Source organism: Trichosporon asahii (genome assembly GCF_000293215.1).
Source record: "Trichosporon asahii var. asahii CBS 2479 unplaced genomic scaffold scaffold00002, whole genome shotgun sequence".
NCBI classification, from domain to species: domain Eukaryota; kingdom Fungi; phylum Basidiomycota; class Tremellomycetes; order Trichosporonales; family Trichosporonaceae; genus Trichosporon; species Trichosporon asahii.
In genome coordinates, this window is record NW_014040922.1 from 531,755 (window position 1) to 544,621 (window position 12,867).

At 59.6% G+C, this 12,867-nt stretch overlaps 8 protein-coding genes and 1 non-coding gene across 9 annotated transcripts; 6 read left to right on the plus strand and 3 right to left on the minus strand.

Moving 5' to 3' along the window:
- Positions 1-864: 864 nt before the first annotated feature.
- A1Q1_00015 (iron transporter of the carrier family (MCF), Mrs3p) lies at positions 865-1,595 on the plus strand (the record flags this gene model as incomplete). The annotated part of the gene is made up of 3 exons (XM_014328856.1): positions 865-1,071; positions 1,165-1,212; positions 1,260-1,595. 3 exons carry the CDS (start codon positions 865-867, stop codon positions 1,593-1,595), a joined length of 591 nt encoding a protein of 196 aa, XP_014184331.1.
- Positions 1,596-1,723: 128 nt separating this feature from the next.
- Positions 1,724-2,131, plus strand: A1Q1_00016 (carrier; the record flags this gene model as incomplete). The annotated part of the gene is made up of 1 exon (XM_014328857.1): positions 1,724-2,131. The coding sequence occupies one exon, from the start codon at positions 1,724-1,726 to the stop codon at positions 2,129-2,131; it is 408 nt and encodes a 135-aa protein (XP_014184332.1).
- A 1,277-nt stretch (positions 2,132-3,408) lies between these two features.
- Positions 3,409-4,527, plus strand: A1Q1_00017 (phosphatidylinositol transporter; the record flags this gene model as incomplete). The annotated part of the gene is made up of 1 exon (XM_014328858.1): positions 3,409-4,527. The coding sequence occupies one exon, from the start codon at positions 3,409-3,411 to the stop codon at positions 4,525-4,527; it is 1,119 nt and encodes a 372-aa protein (XP_014184333.1).
- Positions 4,528-4,638: 111 nt separating this feature from the next.
- A1Q1_00018 (uncharacterized protein) lies at positions 4,639-6,001 on the minus strand (the record flags this gene model as incomplete). The annotated part of the gene is made up of 4 exons (XM_014328859.1): positions 4,639-5,225; positions 5,277-5,502; positions 5,550-5,711; positions 5,762-6,001. The coding sequence occupies 4 exons, from the start codon at positions 5,999-6,001 to the stop codon at positions 4,639-4,641; spliced, it is 1,215 nt and encodes a 404-aa protein (XP_014184334.1).
- A 629-nt stretch (positions 6,002-6,630) lies between these two features.
- On the plus strand, positions 6,631-6,936 carry A1Q1_00019 (uncharacterized protein; the record flags this gene model as incomplete). Its single annotated transcript, XM_014328860.1, has 1 exon — positions 6,631-6,936. The coding sequence occupies one exon, from the start codon at positions 6,631-6,633 to the stop codon at positions 6,934-6,936; it is 306 nt and encodes a 101-aa protein (XP_014184335.1).
- Positions 6,937-7,728: 792 nt separating this feature from the next.
- A1Q1_00020 (sugar transporter) lies at positions 7,729-8,382 on the minus strand (the record flags this gene model as incomplete). The annotated part of the gene is made up of 1 exon (XM_014328861.1): positions 7,729-8,382. The coding sequence occupies one exon, from the start codon at positions 8,380-8,382 to the stop codon at positions 7,729-7,731; it is 654 nt and encodes a 217-aa protein (XP_014184336.1).
- Positions 8,383-8,438: 56 nt separating this feature from the next.
- A1Q1_00021 (sugar transporter) lies at positions 8,439-9,580 on the minus strand (the record flags this gene model as incomplete). Its single annotated transcript, XM_014328862.1, has 2 exons — positions 8,439-9,066; positions 9,147-9,580. The coding sequence occupies 2 exons, from the start codon at positions 9,578-9,580 to the stop codon at positions 8,439-8,441; spliced, it is 1,062 nt and encodes a 353-aa protein (XP_014184337.1).
- Positions 9,581-11,036: 1,456 nt separating this feature from the next.
- On the plus strand, positions 11,037-11,145 carry A1Q1_t105. The gene has a single exon. It is a non-coding gene; the product is annotated as a tRNA-Glu (tRNA).
- A 322-nt stretch (positions 11,146-11,467) lies between these two features.
- On the plus strand, positions 11,468-12,734 carry A1Q1_00022 (uncharacterized protein; the record flags this gene model as incomplete). Its single annotated transcript, XM_014328863.1, has 2 exons — positions 11,468-11,569; positions 11,970-12,734. The coding sequence occupies 2 exons, from the start codon at positions 11,468-11,470 to the stop codon at positions 12,732-12,734; spliced, it is 867 nt and encodes a 288-aa protein (XP_014184338.1).
- Between the last annotated feature and the right edge of the window lie 133 nt (positions 12,735-12,867).

Below are 12,867 nucleotides of genomic sequence, written 5' to 3' on the forward strand. Positions count from 1 at the left end.
GGCTGTGCCTGACCGTGCCTGGAATTACTCGGCGTTGCAGTATTAGGGAAAAGTCTGTAGCGGAATATAGTAACGCCCTCAAGATGCCCGAGGGAGGGATTGTTATTACCGCGTGGCGCGATGGGTGACCTGGCGGTGCAAGCGAGGCGACCGGTGGAGAGTGCCGAGAGCAGAGAGATAATATCCACCGATTAACGGGGAATGCACGGTGAAATATGAATCCTAATCCGATTACCCCTGCCCCATTAGCTTTGGCAAGTAATGCTTCCGTCTGGAGCCTCACCCTGCGCCTTTTCGCTTCAACACACCCGACAAAGTCTCGACGACAACTGACTGGTCTGCTACACCTCACCAAAAGTGTCTCTCAACCGCCGAGACCTACTCCTCTCCTACTCCGCCCTCACTCACATCTTCGGCCTCCGATCCCTGCTGCCTCGCCAGCCTCCCCGTTTACGTCTGTCCGGTTCGTGAGATCGACTCTTCACGTACCTTCCCCTCCCCGCAAAAAAAGTCCCAGTGAGTCACCAAGACATGCTCATTTCCCGTCGGCCGACCACGTCCCGCACCCAAGCACCCAGTACTACCCACCCAACTAGGCTCGGCCTCGGCACACCCTAACCCAACCTTTGAGCTATATGCCGCGAACCTACCACTTCCAGTTGTCCACAAGTTTCAGAGCGTACAAAACTCCATCGACGCTCGGACTTGTCGGCTCTTGAGCCAGTCTTTTACCCAGTTTATCCCACCCGGCCCAGCCACGACACACACCCTCTCCTCTCTATCTGATAACACCTTCCCATCTCCGCTCCACCCTTTCCATCATCCCGCCCCGTTGTTGTTTTTTCACCGCGGTTCTAACCACCAATGCAGGCCCGTTTCCAACCACTCGACCACATGGGCGACTCGTCTGGCTCGTCGGGCCGCCTCCATGTGTCGCCTCACGGCGCGCACGTCGACCAGGTCGAGCGCAAAGTCGGCAAGGACTTTGTCGACTACGAGGATGACGAGCACGAGTACGAGGCTCTTCCCTCTGGCTATGGATGGGGCGTCAACATGGCCGCCGGTGCTATGGTCAGTACTTTGCTGGATCGGTGTCTCGATCGGGCTCGGCGCTCGACTAGCGCCAGCCGTCTCTACTAGCTGCGCGTTGCTAACTTTTTCCAGGCTGGTATCTCCGAGCACGCTGCCATCTTCCCCGTTGACTCGATCAAGGTGAGCTCTAGTGCCCTCAACGCAGCTAACCTCAGACCCGCATGCAGGTCCTCGCCCCCGCTCCCGTTGGCGGTCCCTCTGCCACCGTCGGCGCTGCCGTGCGGGCACCGCTGACGACGTTCTCGGAGCACTTCCGCTCCGTCCGAGTCGGAGAAGGCATCAAGTCGCTGTGGCGCGGTGTTGCGTCTGTCATTCTTGGTGCCGGTCCTGCGCACGCCGCCCACTTTGGAATGTACGAGTTTGTGCGTGACATTGCCGGAGGTCACCAGGATGGATTCCGTGGAGTGGGAGGAACAGCGCTGGCCGGTGCCAGTGCCACGATCACCAGCGATGCGCTCATGAACCCGTTCGATGGTAAGCTTGAACACGCAGACGTTAGCTGACCCCAGTCATCAAGCAGCGCATGCAGCTCCGAGGATCGCCCTACAAGAGCGTGGCTCAGTGTGCGGCGACGGTGTACCGCAACGAGGGCATCGGCGCCTTCTACGTCTCGTACCCGACGACGCTTACAATGTCCGTTCCGTTCACGGCGGTTCAGTTCAGCGCGTACGAGTCGCTCAAATCGTTCATGAACCCGTCCGGCGCCTACAGCCCTGTGACGCACGTTGTCGCTGGAGGAATTGCGGGTGGTCTCGCTGCGGCTGTGACGACGCCGCTCGACGTCGCCAAGACGCTGTTACAGACGCGCGGCTCGTCGACGGATGAGCGGATAAGGAATGCCCGCGGCATGGGCGAGGCGCTCAAGATCATTGTCGAGCGCGACGGCTGGCGGGGCCTGAAGCGCGGCATGCTCCCCCGTGTCCTGACCGTTGCGCCGTCGACGGCCATCTCGTGGCTCTCCTACGAGTTTTTCAAGGTCCTCATCAGGCAGGGCGGCGTCATGCCTGAGGCCGGACAGCCGACTCCCCCAGTCGCCTAAGCACACCAACCCCGTCAAGCCGTAACAAGTTATAGCAGTACGCATCACCGACCCATCAACAAGCACAACACAGAGCGATACCGTATACCAACCCATACCAGAAGGACTCTTTCACTCGGCCGTTCTTCACCTCCAACATCACCGCTTAACCTTTTTCCTATTTTCAACTAGTATTTTCTGAGCCGGAGAGGGAGGGGAGAAAACGCATGCATCTCACAGAGTATAGACCACAAAAAGTCATGGTTGAGTCACCGGAGGAACCGGGGCAATAGCCGAGCCACGCGGGAGGAGAGTCCCTTGCCTTTCCCCTGCACCCCTGCGGGCTGGGCCTGAAACTGTTCCGCGTCTCTGCCTCTTACAGTTAGCAGACGGCTGCGTACGAGCAAGCGTCTTGCTGCAAGTAGTGAAGTGAGTGAGCTTGGCTTGGCTTGAACGAAAAAACTTCCTCTTCTGCACCAAGGTGCGACATTCAGCTGCTCACATGATGCATGCGTGTGCGGCTCCTGGCCTACTGGGCGACGCCTCATCAGGAGAAGCAAAGGAGAGGAGGGCGAGATGGCCGCGCACGGATCCAATTTTTCTAATCAGATAAAAAAAGTCGGCCGAAGGAACACCCGCCTGGCGCGCCCGGGCGCTTTGGCGTCCAGGTATTCGAGTCGTACTGATCAACGGCGTCAATCGCCGATGAGCACCGACAAGCCCATGTCGGCCTGTCGGTACTGGCTTGTCAGGAGGATGGAGTCGAGTTTCTGGCACAAACCTGGACCGGCGCTCGCTGACTGATGAGAGAAGGATGGGATAGCGGGTAGTGTGAGTCGCGGGCAATTCGACGGATCTACGCTGGCCCTGCACTACGGCTTCCCCGCGCCGCGCGCCCTTTTGCCACCCGTTGTCAGCGCCCAATTGTCCTCACCGACCTGCCAGCTATCGAGCCTTGTCCTTGGCCAGACCGAGCATCGCGCAGTCGTGTCTTGTTTCAATTCCGCAACCGTTTCGCAATTCGCCCTCCCAACCTTCTGTGCCCTCCAACGTCACAACGCTCCGGGTGCACGCACACTTGCCGCCGGCCCAACGTTTCATTCACCCATCTCTCAATCCAGCAATTGCAATTGTCCTTCCTCCCTCCTCATTCCTTCCAACACGGCCAGCCTTCCTTCCTCATTCATCCCAATTCCGACCACCACCGCGCTACACTGCGACAGCCGCGACTGCCAAGCGACTCTCACTCTCACGTTCACACGCACAAGCGATCTTTTGATCAAGTGATCTAGACAACCATGACCGAGAGCAAGACTCTGTCGGCCGACGCGCCTGTCCCCGAGGCTACTGCCGCCGCTCCTGTCGCTGAGCCGGCTGCTGCTGCCCCCGAGCCCGTTGCCGCTGAAGCTCCGGCCCCCGCCTCCGCCGAACCCTCCGTCACCGCCACCGCAGTCGGCACCGACACCAAGTCGGTCGACAAGTCTGACAAGTCCGTCGCCGACAGCAAGCCTGCCCCTTCAGCTGAGACCAAGTCGGAAGAGCTGTGGGAGACGCCCGGCTGGCCCCTCGCGGCCGATCACCCGCTGCGCACCTTCCACGCCCGTCTTCCCTCCATCCTCGAGTCGGCGGGCCACAGCCAAATCTGGGGCGTTACGCTCTCCACTTCCACGCCCGCTGAGTTCTCGACGCTTATCATTCTGCAGAAGTTCCTGCGCTCAACTGCCGGAGATCTGGAGACCGCCGCGGCCAACCTCGAGAAGACGCTGAAGTGGCGCAAATCGTTCGGACTGGACGGGATCGAGGACCGCTCGGGTGTCAAGGATGAGGACGCCTTCAAGGGCCTGGGCTACATCACGGTCGTCCCGAGTCTGCCCGAGCCTAGCGTGAAGGGCGCCGAGACGTCCGTGAACCAGATCGTGACCTGGAATGTCTACGGCGCCGTCTCGGACATCAAGACAACATTCGGCGACCTCGACGCCTTCCTCCGCTGGCGCGTCGACCTGATGGAGCGCGCCATGGCGCGTCTCGACCTCGCCTCGGCCACGACGCCGATCCCCGACTATCCCGCGCCAGAGGACCCGCACCGTCTCCTCCAGGTCCACGTCTACAGCGGGCTCAGCTTCCTCCGCCTGCCGCCCGAGGTCAAGGCGGCGAGCAAGGCCACGATCGAGCTCATGGGCGCACACTACCCCGAGACGCTGAGCCGGAAGTACTTTGTCGGCGTGCCCAGGCTTATGGGGTGGGTGTTTGGGTTCGTGCGCATGTTTGTCTCGCGCGAGACGGCGCGCAAGTTCAACGTCGTCAGCTGGGAGGAGCAGCTCCAGCCCGAGCTGGGCGAGAAGGAATACGTCCCCCAGCGCTTTGGAGGGAGCGGGCCCGAGCTCGCAGAGCTGCAGGCGAAGACGAAGGATATGTAGACTGCCGGTGAGAGGGAGTTAGTTTGGGATCCACTTGTTTATATTTCCGTAGCATGAGCAACACCGCTCTTACAGACTTAATGCATATACTGTTACATGTACTTAGTGAACTTAGGCGTACTGCTTGACATCCTCCTCGGTGGGGCCGACGGGATCGCTCGACGCGGCCAGGTTGCACTGGTGGAACATGCGCAGCTCGTCATCCCTCAGCGCGCCCGTGACGCTGTGGAGCAGGCCGCGGTTGTGGAACAGCACGAGGTCGCCCTCCCGCCAGTCCGCGCAGAAGACGAACTTGGGGTCGATGCCCGGCCTCTGGATCGTCTTCAAGAGCTCCCTCACCTCCTTCAGGTCCGTCACCTTGCCTCCGTCCGGGAACAGGGCGCCCTCACGCTCCGCGCCCTCGGGCAAGGGGGCGATCTCGAGCGCCATCGCCGCACACGGGTGCACTTGCAGCGCCAAGCGACCCGTGACGGGGTTCTTCCACAGCATGGGGAGCACCTTGACGTTGTCCTCGGTCCAGTCCGGAAGCTCCGAGAGGGGAATCTCGGTGCCGTCGCTTTCGAGCCCGAGGCCGGTCGACTGCGCCTTGGCGCCCGCCATCCACACATAGGGGTGTGGGGCGTAGCGCACCTTCGTCCTGACGGCGAGGGACTTGAGCGGGGGAGGAAGGATGTTGAACGTGTTCTCGCCGCAGGCGACTGGGGTGTCAGCTTGAACTACAGCCCAGTGAAGCTGCGGTATGTACTCACACACTGTGCTGCCGCGGGGGAGCTTGATCTCGTCTCCGGATCCATCGTCGTAGCGCAGGGTCTGCTGCTCGCCCTCGGGCACCTTGACGGCGTACAGTGTCGTAACCTTGGGCGGGGAGAGCTTGTACAGCGCCGCGTCGATGTGCCACCTGTAGAACCTCGTCACGCCCGCCGCGTCCTCCTCGTCGCTGACTACCGTCTTGTGGAACGTCTTGTGGTGCGGGTGCTTGAGCCGGGGCTGGGGTCAGCTTTGAAGACCTGCGGAAAGCTTACGCTCGAAAGACCTTCGTGGTCACCTGGAACGACGCCGTTGCCGATCAGCTGGACCTCGGGCTGGTGCGGGATCGTCTTCAGGTCTGGGTGCAGGACTGACTTGTCCTGCTTGCCCGTCTCGTTGTTGCCGTGTCCGTACGAGGTGGCTTCGGGGTCGAAAGCCTGGGGTTAGCTACCAACGGGAGTATCAGCTCACCAAAGTCAGCTCATACTGCTGCTTCGGTGTGAGCTTGAGGTCGCGGAAGAGGAGGACCTGGTGCTGAGCTGTTAGCTGACGGTCGCAGAGCGTGAAGCTGAGCACCCACGCGATACAGGGCATCGATGATCTGATCCTTCTGGGGATTTGCCGGGTCGAACCCGGTGACAACGCGACCAAAGTCCTTGGGGAAGGTAGCGGGGTCGACGTTAGGCGAAGCGGGAAGCGGGGAGAGGGAGATCTGGGCGATAGTCATGGTGTTGAGGGTTCTGAGAGGTTGCTGCAGATGTCGACGCAGGGGAATGGATGCCGCTGCGTGATTCAAGAGTCCGAAGGAAGACGGGAGGAAGGATAGCACACGAGGGGGCTTAAGTATCATGTTGAGTGGGTGGGTGGCAAGATCCGGGAGTGCGGCAACACGTCGCGGGTACATCAGTGAGTGGCCAGGTGATCACCTGTCCCGTATCAACAACCGGCTAACCGGCCAACTCCGCCAACCTTCCCAGATAAGCCCAGATACCTCCTCCTCTTGAATTCAAGGTCGAACCTCCTCCAGGACCAGATCTGTGCTCGGCATGCAAGCCTCGGCGTCCTGCGCTGCATCTTCATTGCATGCTATAGCTTCGGATGCCTTGAGCAAAGGCATGCAACGAGGCGAGATCGATATCGCGTACGGGAGCGGGGTGGCCACCGGGCCGGTCAGCCAATCAATAGTCGCCTAATTGCCGATAAAGACCTAGATAAGACGACGTCGTTGGCTTGGTCGATCAAAGCGTCCGCTAGTCCGGCCCGTTCGCATTCAACTCCATTCGTTCATGCTAGTGGGCACTCTGGGGTGGCGCGGTGGGCTGTCGACATGGCTTAGAGATATCGGTACCCGGGCACATGGCCACTGTCATTGGATTGCTGGAATGTCTGGGATCGACTGGCTCCATTGTCGGCATGCTCACCGGACCGCTCGCCGACTCGTGCACCGACTCAACCCGACAGACATCCTCAAAGGCTCCTCAAGTGCAAAAGTCGCCGGGACCCGTATCAATCTTGGCGCTTGGGCTGACTGGTCGCCGAGACATGGCTCTGGCGAAGTCCTATCTTGGGAAGCCAACGTCGATGCCATTGGTGAACGAAGAAACTTGGCCTGTCGGTCGTGGGGCCCTCTCGTCAGGCCAGCAGATCCTTTCATTGGATTAGTCTGACCGTTGTGCCATTATGAAGGGAGAAGTTGAAAGGCGAAATTCTACACGATCATGGACATGTGGGTAATGGCACTGGCGGGCTCCTCGTCATGCCGACAGGCATCATGACACGGCTCTCCCAGTCTTGCATTCCGCAGAACACCCATCTTATATCCCACGCGGTAATCGTTACCATCACCGCCCAACTCATGACGCTTCGCATCTCCACTGATGTCCAATTGTCAACAAAGGTGTCTCGGCAATCTGCTCCACGCGAAGCACCACCAGCACCACCAGTGCTGGTAGACCGGACGAGGCCGACTTTGTTTGGTTCCTGGAAACCTGGAATCGTTCCTGGCAGCTTGGGAGTTTTTCGATGACGCGGGTCGTCTGTTGCTGAGGAACATCGAGGGGCGGGCTTAGGCCACTTGGCGCTGTCATGCTTGGGAGGGTGTACGGCAGCGGAGGGATCAGCTGACCATTACGATGTGGAGCGCCGAGCGAGCACAGGGATGATCGTCTCGAAGCCCAATTCCGGACCGGACGGAGGGGACGGAGCGTGCGGAGCATTGCGTCAGCTTCTAGAACGCAGGGGGAACGGGGTCCTGCCAATTGATGCTGATCGACATTCAGTGGCGGGCGGTGGGGCCTCTGATCGGGACGGAAGCTGCGCGGAGCATTTCGGCAGGCATTAGAATGAATACATGCTCGAGCTGTACAGGGACTGGACTGAAACTAGAACTAGATGGCGGAGTAGGATACTTGGTTTTCGGGGAACTTCTGACGTTTCTGTCTTCGCCTGCCGCGTCTACGCCTCGCCGTGCTGCACCTTCTCGTGATGGATACCGCCCAGGATGACCTCTGCCTCGCGCGATCCGCCCTTGGGGAGGAGATTCTTCGAGGTAGAGACCTTGACGGGGTTCTCGTGGTGCTCGTAGGCGTAGGCGAAGATGAGGTCGATCTCCTCGAGCGACTTGCCCTTGGTCTCGGGAAAGAAGAAGTAGACGACGGGCAGGATGATGACAAAGTTGCAGCACGCGAAGAAGGCGTACGTTCCCCAACCGATGTTCTCGAACATGGGTCCCGTGCACATGACGACCATGAAGTTGAAGATCCAGTTGGTTGCAGTCGAGAGCGCGTTTGCCGGCTGGCGGATCGCGAGAGGCGTGATCTCGGCAGGGTACAGCCACGTCATGCCCAACCATCCGACGGAGAACCAGGTGTTGAACAGGAACAGCATGAGCACACTGAAACCTTGGGCGACCTTGTTGGCATCGTATGTCGTGATGTTGTACAGGCCCGCGAGGATCGCGAACGTGAACGCCTGCAGGAGAGCAGTCCAGATCATGAGCGGGCGACGGCCGAAACGCTCAACCATCGGAAGAGCCACGAGTGACGTGAGGAAGTAGCACGTTCCGTTGACACCAGCGATGGCACGGGCCATGACGGGACCGAGACCCATCTTGACGAGCACGGAGGTAAGGCTGGGCGTTAGCGAAGCCACACGTAAGGTACCCACTAGTAGGTGACCAGGTTGATACCAGAGATCTGCTGGAACATCTGTGACAGCATTCCGAGGATGGTTCGGCGGAAGTTCTGGGTGCGGCCACCAGTGAACAGGGACTTGAACGAGAAGCGCTCCTGGGACACGGCGTCGATGATGGCGCGGTGGGTCATGCGGACCTCGGGGTCGTCAACTGTCGTTCCCTCAAGCGCAGCGAGGACAGCGAGCGCCTCCTCATGCCGTCCGTGGGCGACAAGCCAACGGGGCGACTCGGGCAGACGGAAGCCGTACAGGCACCCAATCATGAGGACAGCGAAGAAGATCTGGAACGCAATCGGGAAGCGCCATGATGCCGAGGAGCCGCCCTTGGGGTTGGGACCAGTGAAGTTCTGGTTCGGCGCGACAAAGTAGAATCCCAGGTTGATCCAGTATGAGATCATGATGCCGAAGGTGATGAGCGAGCCGGAGAAGAGGACGAGCGGTCCACGCTTCTCGGGACGCGCGCACTCGGACTGGTAAGCCGGCACCGTTGATGTGAGGAGTCCGTTGCCGATACCCGTGATGACGCGGGAAACGAGCATCATTGCGTAGTCGACCGCAGCGCACTGGATGATCGCACCGATGGTCATGATGACGCCGCCACTGCACATGTCAGCCTCGAAGCCGCAGGCAGCACTTACAGAGCGATGGTCTTGCGACGACCGAGCCGGTCTCCGACCCACAGGTTCGAGAGCGCACCGGCCATACAGCCGAGCTCGTAGATCGCCACCATGAAGGACTGGAGGGTGGCGGCGTTGGCATGTGGCGTCATGCCATAGTTCTCGAGCTTGTCGTTACCCCATGGGACCGCTGCTTGCGGGAACTCCTGCATGAAGGGCACAAGGGTCATGAGACCGGAGAGCACACCCTGGTCATAACCGAAGAGCGTGAATCCAGTGCCGGCCACGAACGTGACCATGAAGCCGAGTCCTTTGCCTGTCAACTTGGACGGCTTGTAGGACGCGGCTTTGTCAAAGTCGATGTCCGGCGTCGTCACGCCGGGGCTGTCGGCGCCGCCGGTCGTGTTGTGTGCCATGGCGGCATGATCGTCAATGTGATCAGTGTGGGCCTTGTGGGCCTCGTAACTTGTCTTCTCCGTAACTGGAGGTGCGGACATGGTGGTTTGGTGAACAAGTCGAAAGTGGAGTTCAGCCCGGCCGACCCGTGTCTTTTATTTGTGTCTGTAGCCGGGCCAAGAACGCGGTCATGACTAAGAAGCCGTCCTGCTTCATGCTGGCCACCGCGGGACATGCAGGCAGCAACGGCCAGCATTTGAGACTAACAGTGATATCACCGCCCTGAACCCCATGGTCCTCCCTGGTCTCCCTTAGACGCGGCGCCGGCTGGCTCGGGCACTCCACCCCCATACCAGACCACCCCGCACCGCTGCCCGCTTCTACCGCTCCTTTGGCCGACACTCCAAACAGGAAACACAGAGATGCTGCACTGTAAGTCCGGAACGGCTCTCACGGAAACCAGGGCGAGACAGGGTTGCACGGCACGAGGGCCGTATCCAGAAACTCTGATGGAGTTCGCAGACGACCTAGTCAGGGTCAGAGCAAAGGCTGCTGATGATGGGGGCCAACGCTGAATGTTGGATGCACAGGTGCTCTTGACTCAATTCTTGTTCATGCCGTGTTCTACGACTTGGCGGCTCCGCAGTGCCGATGCACCGCCGCGGTACCGAGCAGAGAAGCTGCAGTGTCTTCTCCCTAGGCCCTAGGGCCGAGCGACTAGGCTATACGACACACGACCTGGCACACGACGAGAGCAAGCGGAAACGATCCAGTCGACCTAGGAGAATGGCAGGATCCAGCGCCATCACGCAGTGCACGAGGGCCAGGGTCAGACCCCATTCCCTGCATCACATGCCCCTACGTCATCCCTCTTCTCCCGCACTACCGCTTTACCGGACCATTCCGGTCATTCCGAGGTGGCTGTTGGCCGCGCAGAGGGCACCGAAATAGCGACTGATGCTGCGATATGACTCGCTCGGAGCCGCCGAGACTAGCTAACACCCCATGCGCCGCTCACCGCTGGACATCGTCTCGGCGCCATGGCCCTGCGGCCCTGCGGAGCTGCGGCGACCAGGCCCTCCTCTGGTTCATCCGGCGGTCATGTCCGCGAGACGGAGGTCAAAAAAAGGGGGACCCCGAACCGCAACAGACGCGTCTCGCTCAGCGTCTGTCGTATCTGTTTAGAAGTTCATTGGTCACTTGAGCAGCTTTTCGGCAACTCCTCCGCTCCGGCGTTCGTAACTTGCGTTGCAGCTCGGATCTCTCGGCCCTCTCGGTCGCCCGTTCCTCGTTGCCAGGTGCTGTAGGGAGTGGGCAAAAAAGCGCAGAAGATGCGCTAGTCGTTTCGGCTGACACAGGAACAGGAACTGCTTTGCCCACTTTTGCGTACGAGGCTCGACGTCGTAAGTAGACGTCCGGACCCTCTTGCACGCCCCCGATAACCCTCTACCCGGTATCCGAAAGCCGTTCACTGCTGTCCATCCTCCCATCACGCATCTCTGCGCCCCGGGGGCGCGGGGCCGGCGAGGGCGCATGCGCCTGCTTCCTCACATGGCCTCTTCGCTAGTATATCGGTTAGTATAATCGCCTCTCAAGAGAGAGCATCCGGGCGCTTCTGCGCTCAGAATGATCGCGATAGAGCAGGGTTCGACTCCCTGGCGGAGAACTCTTTTGCTGCTTTGTCTGCATGCTTGTCGGGATGCGCATTGAGATGCAGAAACATGGGGATGAGTGAGATGTCGATCCCGTGCGTTGTCGGTCGGTGGTAATCGTATGCGTAGCGCTCGTGTGAGATTAGGTTATCGCCCTGAGCTTATTTGGTGCGCTGAATTGATCAGCTGCCGCGGCAAGGGCTTGGCGGGGCCGCGCAGCATGGCGATTGCCGCCTTCTGCCGCAGTAAAGTCCGTTTCGCATCGACTTCTTCAAATATGAGTACTCAGACGAGGAAGTCAGTTGATGATCATGCGGTACGTACTTTGGAGCGTTCATGGAACACGGATCTAGCTGGAAAGTCCGAGACAGAGTCACCGGTGACAGCATGTCGGCTAGCTCCGTGTTGAATGAATGCCGATCGACAGACGCGGCCGCGGTATGTGGGCAATGGTTGGAATCCATTTCGGACGTAGCGCATAGCTGGAATGAGCGGATCGAGTGCTACTTTGATGCGTTCCGGAGATAAGAATAGATGGATGTGCGGCTCCAGTCACCTTGATCCCGTCCATGTCTTCCACACCAACTAACTATTCCACGGCAAGAAAGTCGCGGGACAAGAATCTGGGGTGCAAAATGTTGGCCCCGCACTTGAATTGGGGGACCCAGGTGGTCTTCACATTAGCGCTCTTCTCAGGCAGGCGTAACTGAAACGATGAGAGCAGTGAACCGTTGCGATGAAGAAGACGAGAAATGCTGCCGTTGTGGATCTGCAGGGACCTTTGACATACAACCTGCCTCCTCTCCCTGCCGGAATCAGGCTCGATCCCGGCGATTAGTGGCTGCACCTGGAATCAAGGTATCCCAACAGCGAACGCACCGTCCGTGTCCTCGGCGATCATCTCGGCCGTCTCCCCAAGCTGCAGCGCATCGACGCGGGCACTGTCGTGTTCTTCGGCGGTTCCGTGATTCCCGGCCCGGCCGAGCAGCCCCACATCGTCAATAATGCGGAACCCTCCCTGGAAGTCGAAAGAATCGTTTTGAACGTTCCCATCCATGGCCAACGTTTCTACTCCGATGATGGACATGATTCGCTTCAGATTGGCCGCGGGGCTGGCATGTACCTCCGCGAGGTCGTGTACGTCTTCCAGCCCGTGGATGAGGAAGGCAACCTCCTGGAGGCACGCAGCGAGTTTGCCTCAAAGGACAAGAGCAAGCGTGGCGAGATCCCCGACTTCTCGGACGACGGAGACTGGATCCCGATCTGCGACAACCTGACCGATCTCCTGGACCACGGTTACGCCCCACAAAGGATCACGTTTGTCGGCCTGCCTCCGCGGTTTTACTTGGGAGAGGAGCTCGTCGACCCCGCAGCGTGTTTGCGCACGCATATTGAAGATCTGGCGCATGAGCATGCGTTGTGGGACTACGTCGAGAACCATGTGCGCTTCGTCTCGCTCCCCGAGTATCTGAAGGGACCGAACGCTAAGCTGGAGACCTCGATGCCTGGGTGGCCGAAACGCCTTCCTCGTGCGATCAAGGACGCTTCACGCATCGTGCGCAATCCCATCTTCGGCGACAGTGAGCAGCTGTACTACCGATGATATTGAAAGGTCTGAGTCAGTAGAAAGATGCAGAGTGTTGTACGGGTTTAAGTCGTTCAGTAGGCTGCATGCACCTGTGGTCAGTACGTCGCTTCCCCAACATATGCGCTCTCTCCAGTGAGGTCGGTAGGAC